Raw genomic sequence first — 19,270 nt, 5'->3', positions numbered from 1 at the left:
AGCAGGGGCAGGTAGAAGGAGGGTGTCAGTACCCCTCCATAGTCTGCTTGGGCTTCCTCACAGCATGGTGGCTGGGTTCTCCAAGAGCAAACATCCTGAGAGAGCAAGGCAGAATTCATTGCATTTTTCTGACTTAACTTTAGGGGTTGCTTGGTGTCCTGAGGACTCCTAATTGAGGTGTTCACAAAGCCCTGTTTAGGTTCAAGGGGATGGACTACAGACCGCACCTCTTGAGAGTAGAGTGGCAAGATTCTAGAAGAGCATGTGGGACGGAAGATACAGCTATGGCCAGCTAAATTACAAAGTATCTTGTCCATGGTCCCATGGCTATGAAGTGGTGACCTGGTATTCAAATGCTGGCTGTTTAAGTCTAGAACTCTGATTGCATTTTATCCGCCAGGGTTCAGTGCAGGGACCATTCTAGGCATATCAAGCAGAAAGGGATTGGATACAAGGATTTAGGAGCTTACAACATCGTTGGAGGGGCTGAGAGAGGGGGCTATAGGCCGGTGCTTAAACTTTAGTGTGCAAAAGGGTCACCAGGACAGCTTTGAAAGAACGCAGCTTCCTGAGTTCCACCGTATAGTTTCTGATTCAATGGTGGGGGGGAGGGGGGGAGACTTTGCATTTTTAACGAGCTCCCAGGGGATGCTGATAATGCTGCCTGTGAGACCACCTTTTGAGCAGCCCCGGAATAAGTTGGAACAGCACCCTGGGAGCTGCTTCTCTGCACAGTGGAGAATCAGGAGGCTGCCACCGGAACTGTTGAGTTCAGAAACACTGCCCAACACCCACAAATCCACAGAGACAGGTCCGCTAGAGGGCTGAACAAAAATTAATTAAAGTGAATTTAAAATAATTTTAAATAATTAAACACACACACAGAGTTCTGCCTCACTTCTACCTTCCAAATCTCTCATGGGCGTTTCTCATTGGTAGAACCTAATCTGCATCCAGAACCAGAGCTGCAAAGAAGTCTGGGAAATGTAGTTCCCCCCTCCCCCAGCTTCTGGTACAGAGAAAGGCCAACAAGGAGCGAGTGAGAGAGAGAGAGAGAGAGAGAGAGAGAGAGAGAGAAGGAGGGATGCTGAGAGCCAATTAACTTTTTCCACCAGGCTCTTCGCTGGACCACCAGCCCCAGATGGGGCCCCAGCCCCCTCCCTGGGTCCCATTTCAGCCAGGAGGAAGGAGAAGCATGGGGAAGGCAACGTGCGAAATCCAGCCTGCAGCCACCGTCATCTCAGCAGGCCCAGCCCAGCACTGGGCGGTGGGGCAGAAAGACGACGAATTAGGCAGTGAGCTTGGCTGTCTTTATTATCCCAAACCTAATGTGGCCCCAGAAGAACTCCCTATTCTGCCCAACTAAATCCCCTTCGCCGAGAAACGGCACCTCCTGTGTGCTCAAATCCTGCGTCTGGAAGTCAGCCTGGACTCATTGTTTTCTGGACCCAGCACATTCTTCTTATCTTTTGCTGAATCTGATACCGACCAGGGTTCTTGGCCTTCCCCAATCAATAGAAATTGACTGGAGCCCAGACAAGAAATTCAGGCAAGGCTTTATTGGGGCACCTGCAGCAGCAGGAGGGAGCGAGAACAAACATTAGTTTCCTTTGCTTGTTCACTTGCTGAGCAGGGGTGCAGGGGGGCGAGCTGGTTCTCTATATGGGGTGAGGGTAGTGGGGTGTGTCCAGGGGATCGGGCCGGAGCGATGGCTTAGGTGGCTTGCCCACCCCTCTGGTGGTGTTGAGTGCACGGGGCATGCCCAGTACGTTGTTTTTGCTCCCAACACCCTGTTTTTGCTCCAGGCTTCTCAAAAGTGGCAGTTGGGTTTTCTTGGTCTCTTTGCATATTTTGGGTCCAGAATTTGCCCCAGCTGCACATGTACTGAGTTATTTTTAGTCCCATATAGTTTCCTTGTATTTTGTTGCTCAAAGAGAGGTGTATCCAGGGCCAAGCACTGCAGCAAAGGGTCCCAGGTCCCAGCCTGTCTCAAGTCGAGTTGTCTCTGTCTCCAAAATGTAACCTGGGGACTTTCCTGGTGGTCCGGTGGTAAAGAATCCTCCTTCCAATGCAGGGGACGCGGGTTCAATCCCTCGTAAGGGAACTAGGATCCCACATACCACAGGGCAACTAAGCCCGCACGCCACAACAATTGAGCTCGCGCACCTCAACTAGAGAGCCTGCGTGCCGCAAACTGCAGAGCCCACGTGCCCTGGAGCCTACGTGCCACAACTAGAGAGAAGCTCGTGTGCCACAAGGAAGAGCCTGTGCACCGCAACCAAAGATCCCGCGTGCCCGCAACTAAGACCCTATGCAGCCAAAAATAAATTAAATAAATAAATAAATAATAAAATAAATCTTAAAAAAAAAAATCTATCCTGAATTTGACCCCCTCCTCTCCAGCCGTCTATACTCCGGTCTAAGCCACCATTGTTGTTCACCCAGGCAATTCCCCCTCATCACTTCCCTGGGCTCCCTGCTGCCACCCCTGCCCTCTGCAGTGTGCAGCGTCCTCCTTCTACAGCAGCCAGAGAGGCACCTTTATATGCAAATCACAACCCTCCCTCCCGCAGTTCCCATGCTACTCAGACTGAAACCTAAACTTCTCACCTTGGTCTCCACTCGCTGATGACTGATGATGACAACCTCATTCCCCTCCCCTTCTCTCCCTAAGCTGAAACTACTGTGGCCTTTATGCGCTTGATCATATCAAGTTCAATCCAACCTCAGGGCCTTTGCACATGCCGTTCCTGCTCCTGCTTTCCCCCCCGAGGTGCACATGACCGGCCCCTTCTCCTCCACAGGTTTCAGTTCAAAGGACACCGCCTCAGAGCAGCCTTCCCTGGCAACTCTAAATTGTATCCAGTCACTCTGCCTCTTTTATCTTGTTCCGTTTCCCTGAGAGCACCTACCAGTAACTCAAATTATCTCGTCTATTTGTAGATTTGTTTCTTTTATCTGTCCCCTGCCCTACCCACCGGAATGTAAGCTTCAAGGAAACTTAACTACCTTGCTCACCACGTGCGTAGAACAGTTTATACCACACAGATACTCAGTAATTCTTTGCTGAATGAACGAGCAAGTGAATCCACGTGTTGTGAGGTGTATTGTTTTCCTCTTTTTTTTTTTTTTTTTTTGCGGTATGCGGACCTCTCACCGTTGTGGCCTCTCCCGTTGCAGAGCACAGGCTCCGGACGCGCAAGCTCAGCGGCCATGGCTCACGGGCCCAGCTGCTCCGCAGCACGTGGGATCTTCCCGGACCGGGGCACGAACCCGTGTCCCCTGCATCGGCAGGTGGACTCTCAACCACTGCACTACCAGGGAAGCCCTTTTTTTTTTTAATAAAGATGTATGAAGTTTATTTATTTATTTATTTATTTATTTATTTATTTATTTATTTATTTATCGTCTGTGTGGCGAGGCTTGTGGGATCTTAGCTCCCTGACCAGGGATCGAACCCAGGTCCTTGGCAGTGAAAGCGTGGAGTCCCAACCACTGGACCGCCAGGGAAGTCCCTGTTTTCCTCCTCTTAAAGTGAGAAAACATGGGAATTCCCTGGCGGTCCAGTGATTAGGACTCCTAGTTTTCACTGCTGAGGGCCCGGGTTCAATCCTTGGTTGAGGAACTAAGATCCCACAAGCCACGCGGTGTGGCCAAAAATTTTAAAAATAAAAAATAAAATTTTTTTAACTATAGCAAGAAAACAAAGACACAGGGAGGTGGAAGGTGGTTTCTAAGACGGCCCTCCATGATGCCCGTCTTCCCCCATTCATGTGCTTGCGTGATTCCCTCCCGTTGAGCGTGGGCTGGACCTGAAGGTTGCTTCTGACCAACAGATGTAATATGGCACCAATGTGGCAAAGGCGATGGGATGCTACTTCCAAGCCTGTGTTACAAAAACCTGTGACTTCTGTCTTGGTGAGCTCTCTATTGACTTCTCAGCTTGCTTGCTAGGGGGAAGCAGGAAGCAGGTTGGTAAGGTCCACATGGCAAAAACTGAGGGTAACCTCTGACCAACAGCCAGCAAGGAGCTGGGGTCCTCTGTCCACAATAAAATGAATCCTGCCAACGGCCACATCGTGAGCTTGGAAGTAGATCCTTTTTCAGTTGAGCCGTCAGATGAGACCACAACCCAATGGACACCTTATTACAGCTGAGAGACCCTGCAGCACAGGATCCGACTACGCTGTGTCCAGAATCCCAGCCCCCAGGGAAACTGTCGGATAATAAATGTGTGTTCTTTTAAGCCACTAACTTTAGGGTAATAGGTCACACAGCAATAGATAACTAATACAAACGGGTCAAATGACTTGCCTAAGGTCACACAGACATTAAAGAACTAAGTCAGGTCTTGAACCCAAGTCTCTCTGACTCCAAAATCATTCTCTAACCACTTCACTGATCCATCTCCCATAATCATACAGAGAACATATCAAAAGCTCCGTTCAGGCTTGACCACATACTAAATATTTCATGTGAATTCTCTCATTGAACCCTCACAGGATCTCTGAGGCCGGCGCCATGCTTACTTGTTATAGATGCAGAAACAGGGGGACTTCCCTGGTGGTCCAGTGGTTAAGACTCCACACTTGCACTGCAGGGGGCTCAGGTTCAATCCCTGGTTGGGGAACTAAGATCCCGCATGCTGCACAGGACAGCCAAAAAGAAAAAAAAAAGATGCAGAAACAGGGACAGAGAGGGTCCCACTTTCACTCAGGGATGTGAACTCTTCCTTTATCCTCATCCCATGGGTTTGCCATTGGATTGAATTGGAGTAAATTTCAGAAATGAAGAAGGATTGGGGATATCTCCGCAAATGCTGTGCCTGACTTAGCCCATTCAGGCTGCTAACAGAATACCATAGACTGGGTGGCTTATAAGCAACAGACGTTTATTTATCACAGCTCTGGAAGCTGGAATTTCAAGATCAAGGCACCAGAAGATTTGGTACCTGGTGAGAGCCTGCTTCCTGGTTCATAGATGGCCGTCTTCTTGCTGTGTCCTCACATGGTGGAAAGATGAGGGAATCTCTCTGACGTCTCCTTTATGAGGACACTAATCCCATTCATGGCCTTCACCCTCATGATGTAGTGATGTTCCAAAGACCCCCACCTCCTAATACCATGACCTTGGGGGTTAAGATATAGCACCGGGAGTTCCCTGGTGGTCCAGTGGTTAGGACACTGCACTTGGACTGCCGTGGTCCCGGGTTCAATCACTGGTTGGGAAACTAAGATCCTGCAACCTCCTCAGTGCAGCCCAAAAAATAAAAAAATTTTTAAAAGACTTAGCATGTAAATTCGGGGGTGGGGGAGGAACACAAACATTCATTCTATAGCAAGGCCCAAGAGTATGAGAAGGGGAGAAGGATGCCCCGGGTACTCTGCACCCCTGATCCCCAGCCCTGTCTGAGATCCAGCTCCCCTTGGAGAGAAAGGTGGCACCGAGCTGTGTTCAGCCTCATGCACCTATGTCTTGGCTGGAGGGTTTGGAGGTGTGTGTGTGTGTGTGTGTGTGTGTGTGTGTGTGTTCACATGCTGGTGCATCTGCTCACCTCTTCCTCCTCAGCATGAAAACGCCCTCGCACCCACAGTCATGTGGACATGCACAGAATGAGAATCCCCAGTCATCCACATCTTCACTCAGCCTGATGGACTAGACACAAATTCCTAGGCACACAGACACGGCATTCACCCCCAGATACCCCAGGACATGGCAGGCCACATGTGGACTCATGCAGATGCATGCCTATATCCACACAGATATTCTCAGTACCTTGCAGGAGCCCGAGGAGGCTTGCAGACTCCTCTGCATTTTGACTCTCTGAGTCTGTCTGTGGGATTTTACGTGTAGGTACAGGACCGTGAGTACCTGTGTTGCGTCCCACCTTTGTGCCTGCGAGTGTGTCTACGTATCTTTGTTTTTCAACATGACATCTGTCTGCCTGGCTGTCTGTCCGTTTCTAGGTCTGCAACATTGCTTGGATTTGTCTGGCTGTGTACCTCTCTCTGTGTTGTGACTATGTCTGGCCGTGAATCTGACTTGTGGCTGGGCCCTGACTGCGTCTGTCCCTTTGCTACTGCTCTACGTCTGTGCTCTATGCGCCTCTGTCTGTTGTCTGGGTCTGCTTCTCTGTTATTCCGTTTGCATTGACAGCCGTGGTCCCTGCAAGTGTATCTGCTGTCTCTGTCTGGAACTGATTGCTGGCTGTACCTGTGTGTTATCGCCCTGCACCTATCATCTGGATGGACAAGGACTTCTTTATGTGTGTGCTGTCCCACTGTACTTGTTGGTTTGTGTCTGTGACTTTGTGCTGCCTGTATAACTTGGTAGGTCTCCGTGTCTGTCCGCTGTCTGTGACTGTTCTGGCCTGTTTGTGTTGGTCACTCCCTGGCCCTGTGTGTGCTGTCTGTTTGTCTGTGCCTGTGTTCTGTCTGCTGTCTGTCTACCTTCCTCGTGCCTCCGGGTCCACTCTTCAGCCTGGCTCCCTCTGGTGGTACTGGGGGGAATGACCAGCGCAGAGGGATCAAAGGAAAAAGAGTTGAGGGAAGGGGAAGCATTTTAGGCAAACTGTGAGTCCTTGGCTGCCACGGAGAAGGGAAGGCTTGGGTGTGATGGCAGAAACCAGATGCAACCCTCCTGGCAGGATGGGGCTGGGGGTCTGGCCTCTGAGCTTGCACACCTCTTGCCCACCCATCCTGTAGAAGTCTAGAAGGCGGGACGCCTGGGTCTCTCACAGTGGGTGGGGGCAGGGGCCTTCCTCTGGGGACGTCACCCGTTAAACTTCCTCTCTCAGCCACACAGGAAGCTGAGCCGGCTCAGGGCCCAGCCCTGAGAAAGCACAGGCCCCCCCCAGCGCCCCTGAGGAAAGGGCCCCGCCGGGCCAGCCCTGCAGGGACCATGGGATCCACAGCTGAGTAAGAGCTGCCCCCTCTCCCATCTTCTGGACCAAGATTCCCAAACCGGGCCTGGGCTGGGGCCAAGGAGAATGAGGCTGGGGCAGGCCCGGGAGGGACCGCGAGCCACAGGGGCAGGTGGCTGGAATTAGGGGAGGACACACAGCTGGCCTACAGTATGGACCCTGCTCTCAGGCACACTTGGGCCACTCCGGGACCTTCCAATCTCTCTCTCTCTCTCTTTCTCTCTCTCTCTCTCCCCTGCTCTCCTCTGGCTCTGTATGACTAAGTTTGTAACTCCTGAGCCTGTGCCTTTTGATGTATCTCAGGGATGGGGAGCCTGGCTTCCGGGGTCAGCGGGGGGGAGGGGCGTGCTCTGTGTGTCCATGTGCAGGAGTGATTGATCGTGTAGGACTTGTGTCAGCGTGAGGATGAAGCTCAGTGTGAGGGGGGTCCCAATCTCAGGGACAATGTGTGTGCACTCACTCCCCGTTCTCTTCCTCTGTCTCTCTCCCTGAGCCCAAGTCCCGACATCCTCTGCAAGATGGATAGAGGGTTGGGGGCCAGGGCAGGAAGGCAGAGATTGCAGGGTTCCCGGAAGGACCAGGGCACGCTGCCCTCTTTCCTCTGATAAAAACTCTGAGGGCTCCAGGACCCCATGAAGTCGCGTACACAGAGACACTTGGGCAGGGCCTCGCACATATACGCAGGGACCCTCAGGGCCACCCAAGACAATGGGGATGTCATTCAGCCTCACACTGGCTCAGCCACACATATGCACAGTCCTACCTGACACATGCCCTGGACAGTCTCATCCTTTCAGGCAGACACAGAATAGAATTGCAGACACACAGACACACACACACACACACACACACACAATCACAGAATTGCAGACACACACACAGAAGCAAATCCCTGGACACACTGAACCCTTTCCTGCCCTGCAGAAGGGGTCTCCCTGCCCTGTTTGACTGGTTCTTCGAAGCGGCCTACCCTCCCTCCCTGCAAGAGGGTGAGTCAGGGGCATCATTGGGGATGGGGGGTCGAGATGGAGGGTGGGCCCGGGACCCTGAACTTAGGAGCCTGCTCTCTGTGCAGATCCCCCCATCCTGCGGCAGTTCCCTCCAGACTTCGGGGACCAGGTATGCAGGCTGCTCCTTGCTCCCGGGGGGCCAGGGCCTGTCCCCCTGGGGGAGGGGACCCTATGTCTCAGACCACTGGGAGCTTAGGGGTGGAGCCCAACCTGAGTGGCCAAGCAGTGTGTGCTTCTCTCCACCCCCAGGAGGCTATGCAGATGGTGCCCAAATTCTGCTTCCCCTTTGATGTGGAAAGGTATGGAAGGAAGCAGACAGCCAAGGACCCAGGGACCCAGACCTCCCACGGACCCCCAGGATTCAAACACCCAGAGACTCAGACAACAGAGGTCATATACCCAGGGCCCCTGAGATTCAGAGACCCGGGGACTCAGAAACCGGGGGACCCTGACAAATAGCGACCTGTACACCAAGGGACTCATTTACCCAGGGTCTCAGGGACCCAGGGCCTCAGAGAACCGGAGACGCTGACAACTAGGGACCTATACACCCAGGGCCCCAGACTGGTGGACGCAGTACTAGGAGCACTGTCAGGGGCATGAAGGGGAGGGGGGTTCACGGGGGTGGGATGCCCAGGTCTCTGAGAGCTTTTCCTGCCCCCAGGGAGCCCCCCAGCACCGCCGTACAGCATTTCACCTTTGCCCTCACGGACCTGACCGGCACCCGCAGATTTGGTTTCTCCCGCCTCCGGGCTGGTGCCCACAGCTGTCTCTGCATCCTCAGGTGTGGGAAATGGGGGTCTGCGCCGGGGGAAGGGCCTCTGCCTACAGGCACTGTATGAAAACTGTGTCCACTCTCCGCAGCCACCTGCCTTGGTTTGAAGTGTTCTACAAACTGCTGAACACAGTGGGGGACCTCCTGGCACAGGATCAAGTGAGACCAGCTCTCCCTGTCATTCCCTGTCCCACCCCCACCAAGGCCCCAGCCTGGCTCTGAATTCCCAGGCCTGACCGAGCCCCTTTGGCTCCAGACCACCCAGCCTGAGTCAAGACCCTCAGAGTCCCCAACCCGCATTCTGGCTCAGGCATCCCACCCCTACCCAGGTCTCAGAGGTCAACGAACTTCTTCTACATCTGCTGCAGCAGCCCCTTCCCGGGACCCAGGACTCAGTGGGGCTGGAGCTGGTGAGTACCCCCTCCCCCCTGGGCGTTGGACCCCAGGTGGCTGGAGAGGCTGCACCCCGGCCCTGAGGACCACACACCACATCTCCCCCAGGGCAGCGGAGTGATGATCTCCAGTGCGCAAGGCATCCCGTCCCCTGGCCCCGGGAAGAGCATGCCGGTGAGCAGAGCTGGAGACACTGGAAGGTCGGGCACCCACGTGAGGCTAACCCCTTGACTGATCCGTCCCCCTATTAATCCCCCGCCAGCTTTCCTGCTTCGTGGCCCCCGACTCCGGCCGCCTGCCATCCATTCCTGAGAACGTGAGTGGAGACCTGAGAGGGCACTCTGGGAGGGGGGAAGAGGTCCGGAAACCCGCAGAGGGCTCTCAGATCCTGTGGCCCCTCGCGCCCAGCGTTCCTCTCTGTTCTTCAGAGGAACCTAACGGAGCTGGTGGTGGCGGTGACCGACGACAACATCGTGGGGCTATTCGCTGCGCTCCTGGCAGAGCGAAGGGTCCTGCTCACCTCCAGAAAGCTGAGCACCGTGAGGCGGGACCGCCGGGCCGGGGAGGGGCCGAGGCCTGGCTTGGCCCCTGGGGGCGGGACCATCGGGACGGATTCCTAGCTCTAACCCCACTGGGCGAGACCCGAGGGCAAAGTCCTGGCTCAGCCCCTTTGAAGGTCAGGGTTGAGTTGAAACCTGGCTCCACCTTTATGGGGGAAATCAGAGCGGGCTGCGCTGTACCTCCTCCCCCGGCTTCAGGAGCGCTGAGTCCAGGCTCCACCCACTATGGGCCAGAACAAGACTGGCTCCACCCCTCTGGAGGGTGAGATCAGAGAGGGCTAAATTCTAGCTCCGCCCCTAGGGGAGAAGGACGGGGTAGGTGTGGAGCTAGCATTCAGCCTCTACTCCTAGGGGTGAGACTTGGGGGGCGGGGGACTGAATTCTAGCTCCGCCTCTCTAGGGGTGGGGTCAGTGGGCTGAGTCTCTGTCCTACCCCTAAGGAGAGAGATTCTGGAGGGTTGAATATTAGCTTCCACCCCTAGAGAGAGGGACTAGCACGTGCTGAGTCCTGGCACCACCAGTTCCAAGCACTGTAATTTGCGGAATTCTTGGCCTTCACAAGAAAGGGGTTTGAGTTTTCACCTCTTACCCAGTAGCGGGTGGGGAAGGGAGGTGGAGGGAGACACGAGACTGGGGACACGGGATATGAAGCCGGGAGAGCCACCGTCCAGAGAGGGTCCTTGCAGCTGGGGGTCCAGGCCCTGACTGCACGGTCCCCCACCCGTCCCCAGCTGACTTCATGTGTCCACGCGTCCTGCGCTCTCCTGTACCCCATGCGCTGGGAGCACGTGCTGATCCCCACGCTGCCGCCGCATCTGCTGGACTACTGCTGGTGAGGGGCAGGGGCTGGAGAGGGGCAGGGCTTCGGGAAGAGGCCTAGGGTCCTGGGCACCCGGGGGCGGCGCCTGCATGACCGGCCCCCTCGGTCTTCCGCAGCGCGCCCATGCCCTACCTCATCGGAGTGCACGCCAGTCTCGCCGAGGTAAGTGGGAACGGACCTGGATGGCAGGGTTGGGTGGAGTGCCCCCCTGCACCCCCAGGTATCCTCCCCTGTCGGGGATCCTCGGGCTCTGAGCGGCCATCGCCACTCCAACTCCCTAACACAGAGAGTGCGGGAGAAAGCTCTGGAGGACGTCGTGATGATGAACGTGGACTCCAATACCTTGGAGACGCCCTTCGACGACGTGCAGGCACTGCCCCCAGATGTGGTCAGTGACACCCCCTTCCACCCTCCTGCCGCATCCGGGAGACGAGGCTCCGCACCCGCCTGCTCAGCGCTGCCCCCTTGTCCTCCAGGTGTCTCTGCTGAGGCTGCGGCTAAGGAAGGTCGCGCTGGTCCCCGGGGAAGGGGTGTCCCGTCTCTTCCTCAAAGCCCAGGCCCTGCTCTTCGGGGGGTACCGCGATGCGCTAGTCTGCGGCCCGGTAAGCTTCGGGGGTGCAGAGGGAGAGACCCCGTGGGTCCCTGAAGGATTCAGAATAAGAATACCTAGCGTTTATGGAGTGCTTACTCTGTGCCTCTGTTTGCTCATCTGTAAAATGGGATCCCAACAGTACCCACCCAAAAGGGTCGCGTGAGCCTGTAAATGGACATAAGCAAAATGCTCGGTTACTGCCTGGCACATCACAATGGATAAATGATAGGTTTTACCGCTGCGATTATCATTTCACTTAATGGTCACAACAGTATTATGAGACGGATACTCTTATGGTCCCATTCTACATATGAGGAAACCAAGGCTTGGAAGCCCCACAGCGGGTGAGTGTTGAAGCCAGGACCCTGATCTGCTGATTTTCAACCCTGACATCCCCTCCTCCCCAGTTTTTCACATTTTCACAACTATTCTATAAAAACATGGTCAGGGAGTTCTATTATCTGAGAACCTGATGTTGCTTTCGCCTCTGCCCTGAACACAGCCGGAAGCTGTCCATTTCTCCCCCTCCTCTGTCTCCACCACGGCCTGGTCCCCATTGTTGTTTGCCTGGATCAGCGCGCTCGCCCGTCACCATGAGTCCCCTCTCGCGGGCTCCCACCCTCCGCGCTCCGCAGTCTGACCTCCGTGCAGCCGCCAGAGGTCACCTGGGAGCGTCTGAGTCAGGCCCCGCCCCCTCCTCTGCCCACCGCCTTCCCAGGGCTCCCACCTCCCTCGGGGTAAAAGCCCAAGTCCTCCCTGCAGCCCACGAGGCCCTGCACGACATCAGGCACACAGAGGCGCTCCATCAATGTTTGCTACACAGATGTAAGGTAGAATATGGGAAGCAGAATAAGGGATCCTGGAGAGCCGCGGGGAGCTTAGAATCCGAGTCCTTCTTCCAGGGCCAGCCTGTAACCTTCAGTGAAGAAGCCTTCCTGGCCCAGAAACCCGGGGCGCCGCTGCAGGCCTTCCACCGGCGGGCTGTGCACCTGCAGCTGTTCAAACAGGTGCGCCAGAATCCGGAGGGCGGGGCTGGGGCCGGAGGGGCGAGGCTAGGGGAGCAGACGCCCGGATCCCGGAGGCCGAAGCCGGGGCTGGAGGGGCGGACGCCTGGACCCAGTGGGCGGGGCGAGAGTTGGCCCGGCCGGATCCCCCACTCCAGGGTCTCCGGGGTGGGAGAGACAGGACTGAACTCTTGGGTCCATAAAAATGGGAGCCCCTGACCTGAGTTCCCAGGGATAAGATCTACCTCTAGGTCCATGAAGAGGTTGGGATGGAACGAAATTATTGAGTCCCTACGGCGGGAACCTCCTGGGTCGAGGGTGGAGGGAGAGGAGGCTGGACTCTTGGATTCTAGGGACGTAGCGGGGGAGGTGGAACCGGACTCCTGGGTTCTTGGAAGAACGTGGGATGAACTTCAGGGTCCTTCAGTGCGGGCTGGCTTCCAGGGTCCCTGGAGGTGGGGTCGACCTCCTCCAAGGTCACTGAGAGGAGGGGGACCCGTCTGGAGTGGCAGAGTCCTACTCCTCCGACCCTGAGAGGAGCAGGGTCTGGTCCCTGAAGACAGATCTTGACTTGGGGTGGGGACGGGCGGGGAGACGGTGGACCTCTGGCTTCCTGAGTTGGGCTCCAGACTCCTGGGACCTAAGGTTGGGTTTCTGGAGGGGCCGGGGATGGCTTCTACATCTCGAGGGTGAGCGGATCCCCAGTGCTGGCATTCAGATGTTTGGGGTAGCCTGATTCTCTGACCCTTTGCCCCACCCCCAGTTCATCGAAGGCCGACTGGAGAAGCTGAACACGGGAGAAGGCTTCTCAGACCTCTTTGAGCAGGAGATCACCTGTAGCGGGGCTTCCTCAGGTGAGCTCTGCACCTGGCACCCCCCCCCCCCACACACACACCTGTGGCCCAGTCTGAGCCTGCCCACCCTGGCAATGCTCTCTCCTCTCTCCAGGGACCCTTCGCTCCTACCAGCTCTGGGCAGACAACCTAAAGGTAATAACACCGAACACTTTAGTGTTTATTGTGGGATTAAATCAAACCTACCACCGTCCCTACTATGCTCATTTATAGAGGTGAAGAAATCAAGACTCAGAGAGGGAGAGGGGATTCTCCAGTAACACACAGCCCGGGTGGGCAGGTGGGGTCTGGGATAACCCCACGTGCCCAAGCCTCTCTTCCTCGGCTTTCTCTCCCCAGAAAGGTGGCGGTGCCCTCCTGCATTCCGTCAAGGCCAAGACCCAACCAGCCGTCAGAAACATGTACCGCTCGGTGAGGCTGGGCTGGACAGGCCACTTACCAGGGTGACAAAGGCAGAGGACGGTTTAACCCCACGTTTAGAGCACACACAATTTATCAGAACTAAACCAGCAGTTAAATCATTTACCATGTTTCCTACTTTTATTTTCCATTGACTGTGTTCATTCATTTTTGTCACATCAGGTCTTTCCTATTTAAAAATGACAACCAAGCTTCTTTGGCAAACATCTTTTGTCCTGAGACACCACAATCCCAGCTTCTGCCCTTGTGGTTGGTTTTTCCCCCAAGCCCCAGATTTTCCTGGGACCAACTTCCACAGCTCGCAGTCGTCTGCTCGGCTTTTGAGCACTGACTCACTTTTACGACGTTCTGGCTTTGCCATTCCCTGTTTCATTTGGGGGTTATCTCCTCCAGTGACATTCCTTCTGTGTTAGTCAAAGGGGCACGTTGGTATTGACTTCTTAGGGGGTACCGGGGGAACCTGAATATATTTTGAGACACACATGAGCAGATGGCAAGACAGAAGTGTCTTCGCGGATGGAGGGCTGAGTTCTCAAATGTCCAGGGTCAGATCGCTCTGGATTCTCAGTCTCTTTCGGCTCCTCCGTAGGCGAAGAGTGGCTTGAAGGGTGTGCAGAGCCTTCTGGCGTACAAGGTAAAGCCGGTAGCCAACGCTGCGGGGCAGCGGGGGGAGGGGCTCCTGGCTCACCCACCCTCTTCCTAGGATGGGGACTCTGGCCTGCAGAGGGGGGGCTCCCTGAGGGCCCCTTCCCTCACCAGCCGCTCAGATTGCCTGCAGCAGCGCTTGCCTATCACCCAGCACTTTGGACAGGTAAGAGCCCCGCCCCCGCACCCACGCATGTACCTGGACTTATCACCAAGTCCTTCTCCCATCCCGTCTCCAGCCAGACATCTCGACTACCCCCAAAATGGGGCGCCCACTCCCCCCTTCACAGAACCCCCTGATTCTGTAGCTCCTGAGGCCCCAGCCCCCAAATCTATCCTTTGCAGAACCGGCCCCTTCGCCCCAGCAGGAGACTCCAGCGGGAAGAGAGACCTTCTGAGTCCCTGGGGGAGGAGTAAGACTCCAAGGCAGAGGGAGGGAGCAATGTTGGAAGTGGGGGGCCGGGACTCCTGGGGAAGTGGGCCCCAAAACTCCAGACCCTTCAGAGCAGCTGGTCTGGGGCAGATATCTCAGGCTGCCCATCCTCACCCAGGACACCCTCTCTGAGCCCCGAGGATGCCCAGGGACCGTTGGCAGAGGAAGCTCTGGATGGCAGCTTCCTTGGGTCCGGAGAAGAACTGGATTTGCTGAGCGAGATTCTGGATAGTCTGAGCGTGACAGCCACCCGGAACAGCAGCCTGCGGCCAAGCCAGAGTTTGGACTGCTGCCACAGCCTGGTGAGAGCCCCCCCAGCCCTCCCCCATTTGCTCATCCAACCTGCCGGCCCCTCCTTCACTTAAAGGCCAGCAACGCGCCCATCTCCCCATCCCCACCCAGCCCGACATACCAGGGAGATGGAGATGGCAAGCGGATGACGAGAAACCACCAGGGCCCCAGCCCCTGTCCCTTTCTGTCGGCCTGCCGCCTCTGCACACCCCCCAGCCTTCAGATGCCACGAGCGCCTCGAAGCACCCCACTTCCCAGCTGCCCTCAGAGGCCAGCCCAGAAATCATTTCTCCGTCCCAGTCTTCGACAGCTTCTGCAGACCCAAGCAGCAAAGGGGACCCCAGCTCCTCTCTCACAGAGCCCCAGCCTCTACGCCTCTCCCCTCCCCACGAGGCAACCCAGGATCCCACAGCCCAGGAGAGTCCCTGCTCCCAGCTCTCCACAGCACCCAGCTCTCGAGAAAGCCCCCCACTTCTGACCCCCACAAAGCCCAACTCGGATATTACCTGGACATGCAAAGGGGACCCCAGCTCCTCTCTCACAGAGCCCCAGCCTCTACGCCTCTCCCCTCCCCACGAGGCAACCCAGGATCCCACAGCCCAGGAGAGTCCCTGCTCCCAGCTCTCCACAGCACCCAGCTCTCGAGAAAGCCCCCCACTTCTGACCCCCACAAAGCCCAACTCGGATATTACCTGGACATCCCAAGTCCTCGATTCTTTCTCGGATCCCGGTTCCCCAGAGAACCCCAGAGCCCAGCCTTCGGAAGTCCTGCTCCCAGAGCGCACGCACCTCCAGCCCCACGAGGAGCCGGGAGCGCCCAGGTCCCCTGATCCTCCTGCTGGGAACTGGCGGGGGCTCCAGGCCAGGAGCCGGCCCAGGGTTGCTGAGCTTAAAAAGTGTTTTGAAGGTTAAGCATCAGGGGTCTGGAGGAGACTCCGGCCCCTCAATAAAGCTGCAAGAGCCCAAAGCTTGCTTTTCCTGGTGGGTTTACCTGGGAGCCCTGTTTCTGCTCAGACACCCACCCCGCTCCCCACCTTCCCTCCCAAAGCAGCCTCCGGCTGGCTCTTAGGTGCAGCTAAAAGCCTTTCCCTTCCAGGAAGCCCTCCCAGCCCCTAGGACCCTAGAGACCTTACAATTCATCTCTCAACAGCCTATGTGTCTCCTCCATCTAGGCTAACTCCTGCCCCCACCAGCTCACAAAAAGGTTTTATTACACCGCTCTACCCATTGTGTAGATATATATAAAGTAAGCAGCCTCAGTCTCCCGTGTCTTCAAAGGCAGAGTCTTTGAAGCACCTTCTTCCCTTCTATTCTTAAGCGCTGGGTGTGTCTGATTGCCCAGAGAGGTCTCTGCCTTCCCCCAAGGTCACACAGCCAGGAAGGGTGATGGGTAGAGGAAGGGGACCTAGATGGGCAGGCAGCCCCGCACCGTCTCCTTGGAGTCCTGGGGAGCCTGGGCCTCGGCTGCATGGGAGAACTGAAAGGAAAGGAGAGGGGGGGTGTCGGGCCTGTGTGGCAGGCAGACAGATGGCTGATGGTGCGGCAAGCGGGGAGGCAGGTCCGCAGCCCCGGCACCCCAACTGCAGGCAGAGTCAAGCAGAGGCGGCATGCTTCGCAGAGCCCGCCCGGCAGGTGCCCCGTGGCCCCCCCGAGTCCTCCGGAGCCGTCAGAGGCTGGTGTGTCGGTGGCAGCTGCTGCGTGCAGCTGAGCGCCGGGCAGTCCTGAGCAGTGCAGGCAGCTGTGGCCAGCCCCAGCATTCAGATGAGCCGCTCCTCAGGCGGTAGCTTGAGGTTGGGAGGCGGTGGAGCTCGGGCACCCACCTGCTCCTCGCTGCTGGGCCGGTAGGTGCCCTCTGTCTGCCGCTTCTCCCGAAGCTTCCGCACCAGAAGTACCAGGCCCACGGCCAGGAGCAGGGCGGCCAGGAGGGAGAAGACCACGATGATAGCAATGGTGGCTTCCTGCGACTGTTGGGGGGGGATGGGGGGGGACACAGGTGTGACCCACCTGAACTTGGGCATCCCGTCCACCCCCGCCTGAGAATTATCTGGAAACGCTAATCCCCTCCCCCCGCACCCGCCACTTTTGGTGACTGGCTTCCTCCACTCAGGGTTCCTGACCCCCATCATATCACATCTGGGGTTCCCAGGCTCCCCCACCTGCCATGTCTGGGGTCCTTCTCCCAAGCGCCTGCCGCATCTAGGCTCCTAGATCCCTCCTCCCCCTGCCTGAGAGGCATGGGGGCTCCTGGACCCCCTTGCCAAGCATGGTATTCTCTGTGTGTGTGTGTGTGTGTGTCTCTGTGTGTGTGTGTGTGTGTGTGTGTGTGTGTGTGTGTGTGTGTGTGTGTGTGCGTGTGTGTGTGTGTGTCTTAGTTCCCCAACCAGGGATCCAACCTGTGCCCCCTGCATTGGAAGCGCGGAGTCTTAACCACTAGACCGCCAGGGAACTCCCGCCAGGCATGGTGTTCTTGCCCATCCCCTTCCTGGGGTTCTCGGTCTCCCCATCTGCCATGTTGATATTCTGGTCTCTCCCACTTAGGGTTCTCCAATGCCTCCCCCACTGTGCAGCCTGCCGCCTCTGGGAATCTAGGCCCTCCCACCTGCTACACGGGGGCCTCCCGGATAAAATCCCTGCCGCTCTTCTCCCACATATACCCCAACTCACCAGGGCCCCATTGGAGCCAGGGCTGGGGCCAGAGGGTGTAATTGTGCTGTTCTCACTTACAGTGGGGTCCGGTGCTGCAGGGCGGTGGTAGAGAAGATAAATGAATCCCCATCTATCCCTTCCCATCTGGAAGCATGTGCATCTTCCTGGGCCATTTCCCCTCGTTAGAACTCTGCCCTTTTGAGTCTTTCATTCTGTGAGCGGCCTCCACACAGGGGCTGACCCCGCTGATTTTGCCCCACAGGGCACCCCTTACCCAGGGGAGCCCGGCGCTGAGTAATCAGCCAACAGCGGTCTGCAGTTTGCGCAGAGTTGGGGGCTATTATAATGGATGGTGTGGGGAAGCCCAACCCTCCCCCCAACCCCAGCCTCACCTCTCCGGCCCTCCCTCTGCCCTTCAGGATCTGGGCGGATCCTGCATTTCCCCTGGAGTGTCTGACTCACACCTCCCCCCAGGCTCCCGAAACAGGGCTGAAAGGCAGCGTCCCCACCTCTGGTCAACCTGCTCCACCTGGGCTTGGAGCCCCAGGCAGGCCTCCTCCTGGCTTCCATTTCCCCCAAACTGCTCAACCCCACTGAGGCTCCGGACCGCAGGCCTCTTCTCCCGGCAGCTCACAATTCCGCCCAACTCAGGAATTCTCCTAGACCAACTCCAACCGTCCAAGAAAGGACACAGAAATTCTACGCCCCCAACCCTACCCCAGACCTAGGCATCGCATGCCCGCTCCTGGGTTCTTGCCCTCTCAGCGTCCCAGGCACCCAGCGCTTCTAAGCCCGGACCCCCAGTGCCCCCGACCAGTACCTACTTTGCCCCCAGACCCGGCCCCAGCGGGTCAGCAGCAGCGGCAGGCCGAGTGCCAAGAGCAGCCCCAGGCCGGGGCTCGCCATGGGCCGGGTGACGGGCTGGTGGCACAGGGGACGGGGCTTGTCGCGCGCGCCGCTCCTACCGCATCTCGGGCGGTGGGGGGGGGGTACCTTCGACCCCGCACCTGGGGGCTGGAAAGGAGAAAGGCCGGAGCGTGGGGGAGGGGGCCGGACCCGAGCGCAGGCCCCTGGGAGGGGCGACCCGCGCCGGCCACCCAGGAGTCCCGCCCCGCCCCCCGTCGCCAGAGGTCAGAGATTAAAGATTAACTCGGGGCGGCGCGTTCCAGGGCTGGGGAAAGGGGAAGGGAAGGGAAGGGGGAGGGGTGGCAGGCCCAGCCGCGTGACCTGCCTCCCTACCTGGCCCGGGCGTCTTCGACCCCGCTCAGGGTCCCGATCCCGGTCCCTCGCTCGAACCCTCGATCCGTCGGTCAGTGGCTCGGTCGGACTCTTCCAGCTCCGCCGGCTCACGTGACCCGGAAAGTTTAGTCACTCACCTTGGAGGTGAGCGCACTTCCGGCTTGTGCACCTGAGCCTAGATGAAAGGGCGGGGCCAAGCGGGGGCGGGTCCGCGCCGTGGACGCACCTGTAACGGGAACCCAACCTCATAATCGGGAGGAGTGAAAAGGAGCGGAAGCGCGCAGGTGTAAAAGGGGCCTCTCACCTGCACTGCAGGTACATCTGTAGAATCGTCCAGGTGTGGAGACACACGGGGCATGGAGTCACCGATGTGTGAGGCACTCCTGTCTGGGGCAGACCGGGATGGGGAGCCTCTAATGAAAAAACACTGGTGTGGGACACACCTGCATGGGAACAAACGTGTAAAGAAATCTGCACGGATGTGTAAGAACACCCATGGGAGACATCTGCTTTGAATCACATCTCTTTGGAGTACAGCTGAATGGAAGCCTACCTGTGTGGAAAACAGCTGTATAGAACACACCTGCATGGTTACAAACACCTGGCTGAGGCACTTTGGCGCGGGGTACATCTGTTTGGGGAATGCATCTGCATGGCTCACCTATG

The 19,270-nt window shown here is 57.2% G+C and overlaps 2 protein-coding genes across 2 annotated transcripts; one reads left to right on the top strand and one right to left on the bottom strand.

Annotated features, from left to right (window-relative positions):
• The first annotated feature begins 8,181 nt into the window (after positions 1-8,181).
• On the top strand, positions 8,182-15,633 carry DENND1C (DENN domain containing 1C). The gene is made up of 21 exons (XM_082836824.1): positions 8,182-8,231; positions 8,597-8,716; positions 8,797-8,866; positions 9,037-9,117; positions 9,209-9,274; positions 9,363-9,416; positions 9,529-9,639; positions 10,392-10,492; positions 10,597-10,642; positions 10,767-10,868; positions 10,957-11,082; positions 11,975-12,079; positions 12,840-12,930; positions 13,025-13,065; positions 13,270-13,341; positions 13,940-13,984; positions 14,054-14,161; positions 14,341-14,408; positions 14,547-14,730; positions 14,831-15,173; positions 15,351-15,633. The coding sequence occupies exons 1-21, from the start codon at positions 8,188-8,190 to the stop codon at positions 15,629-15,631; spliced, it is 2,259 nt and encodes a 752-aa protein (XP_082692950.1). The 5' UTR covers positions 8,182-8,187; the 3' UTR covers positions 15,632-15,633.
• A 36-nt stretch (positions 15,634-15,669) lies between these two features.
• On the bottom strand, positions 15,670-18,693 carry CRB3 (crumbs cell polarity complex component 3). Its single transcript, XM_082836825.1, has 5 exons — positions 18,605-18,693; positions 18,190-18,379; positions 17,384-17,457; positions 16,540-16,683; positions 15,670-16,196 (listed from the first exon to the last, which is right to left on the bottom strand). Exons 2-5 carry the CDS (start codon positions 18,269-18,271, stop codon positions 16,125-16,127), a joined length of 372 nt encoding a protein of 123 aa, XP_082692951.1. The 5' UTR covers positions 18,272-18,379; positions 18,605-18,693; the 3' UTR covers positions 15,670-16,124.
• Between the last annotated feature and the right edge of the window lie 577 nt (positions 18,694-19,270).

The sequence above is a fragment of the Leucopleurus acutus genome (genome assembly GCF_964270905.1).
Source record: "Leucopleurus acutus genome assembly, chromosome: 3".
NCBI lineage: Eukaryota > Metazoa > Chordata > Mammalia > Artiodactyla > Delphinidae > Leucopleurus > Leucopleurus acutus.
The sequence above is the reverse complement of the archived record's forward strand: the minus strand, read 5'-3'. Positions and strand labels throughout refer to the sequence as shown.

Bases quoted from the DNA above. Each gene is read 5' to 3' on its own strand.
- DENND1C (XM_082836824.1), top strand. From the start codon at position 8,188: ATGCAGATGGTGCCCAAATTCTGCTTCCCCTTTGATGTGGAAAG. The intron at 8,232-8,596 runs GTATGGAAGGAA...TCCTGCCCCCAG, and splicing joins TTCCCCTTTGATGTGGAAAG to GGAGCCCCCCAGCACCGCCG. The intron at 10,643-10,766 runs GTAAGTGGGAAC...TCCCTAACACAG, and splicing joins TGCACGCCAGTCTCGCCGAG to AGAGTGCGGGAGAAAGCTCT.
- CRB3 (XM_082836825.1), bottom strand. From the start codon at position 18,271: ATGGCGAGCCCCGGCCTGGGGCTGCTCTTGGCACTCGGCCTGCCGCTG. The intron at 17,458-18,189 runs GTAGGTACTGGT...ACCGCCCTGCAG, and splicing joins GGGCCGGGTCTGGGGGCAAA to CACCGGACCCCACTGTAAGT. The intron at 16,197-16,539 runs GTGGGTGCCCGA...CTTTCCTTTCAG, and splicing joins GGCCCAGCAGCGAGGAGCAG to TTCTCCCATGCAGCCGAGGC.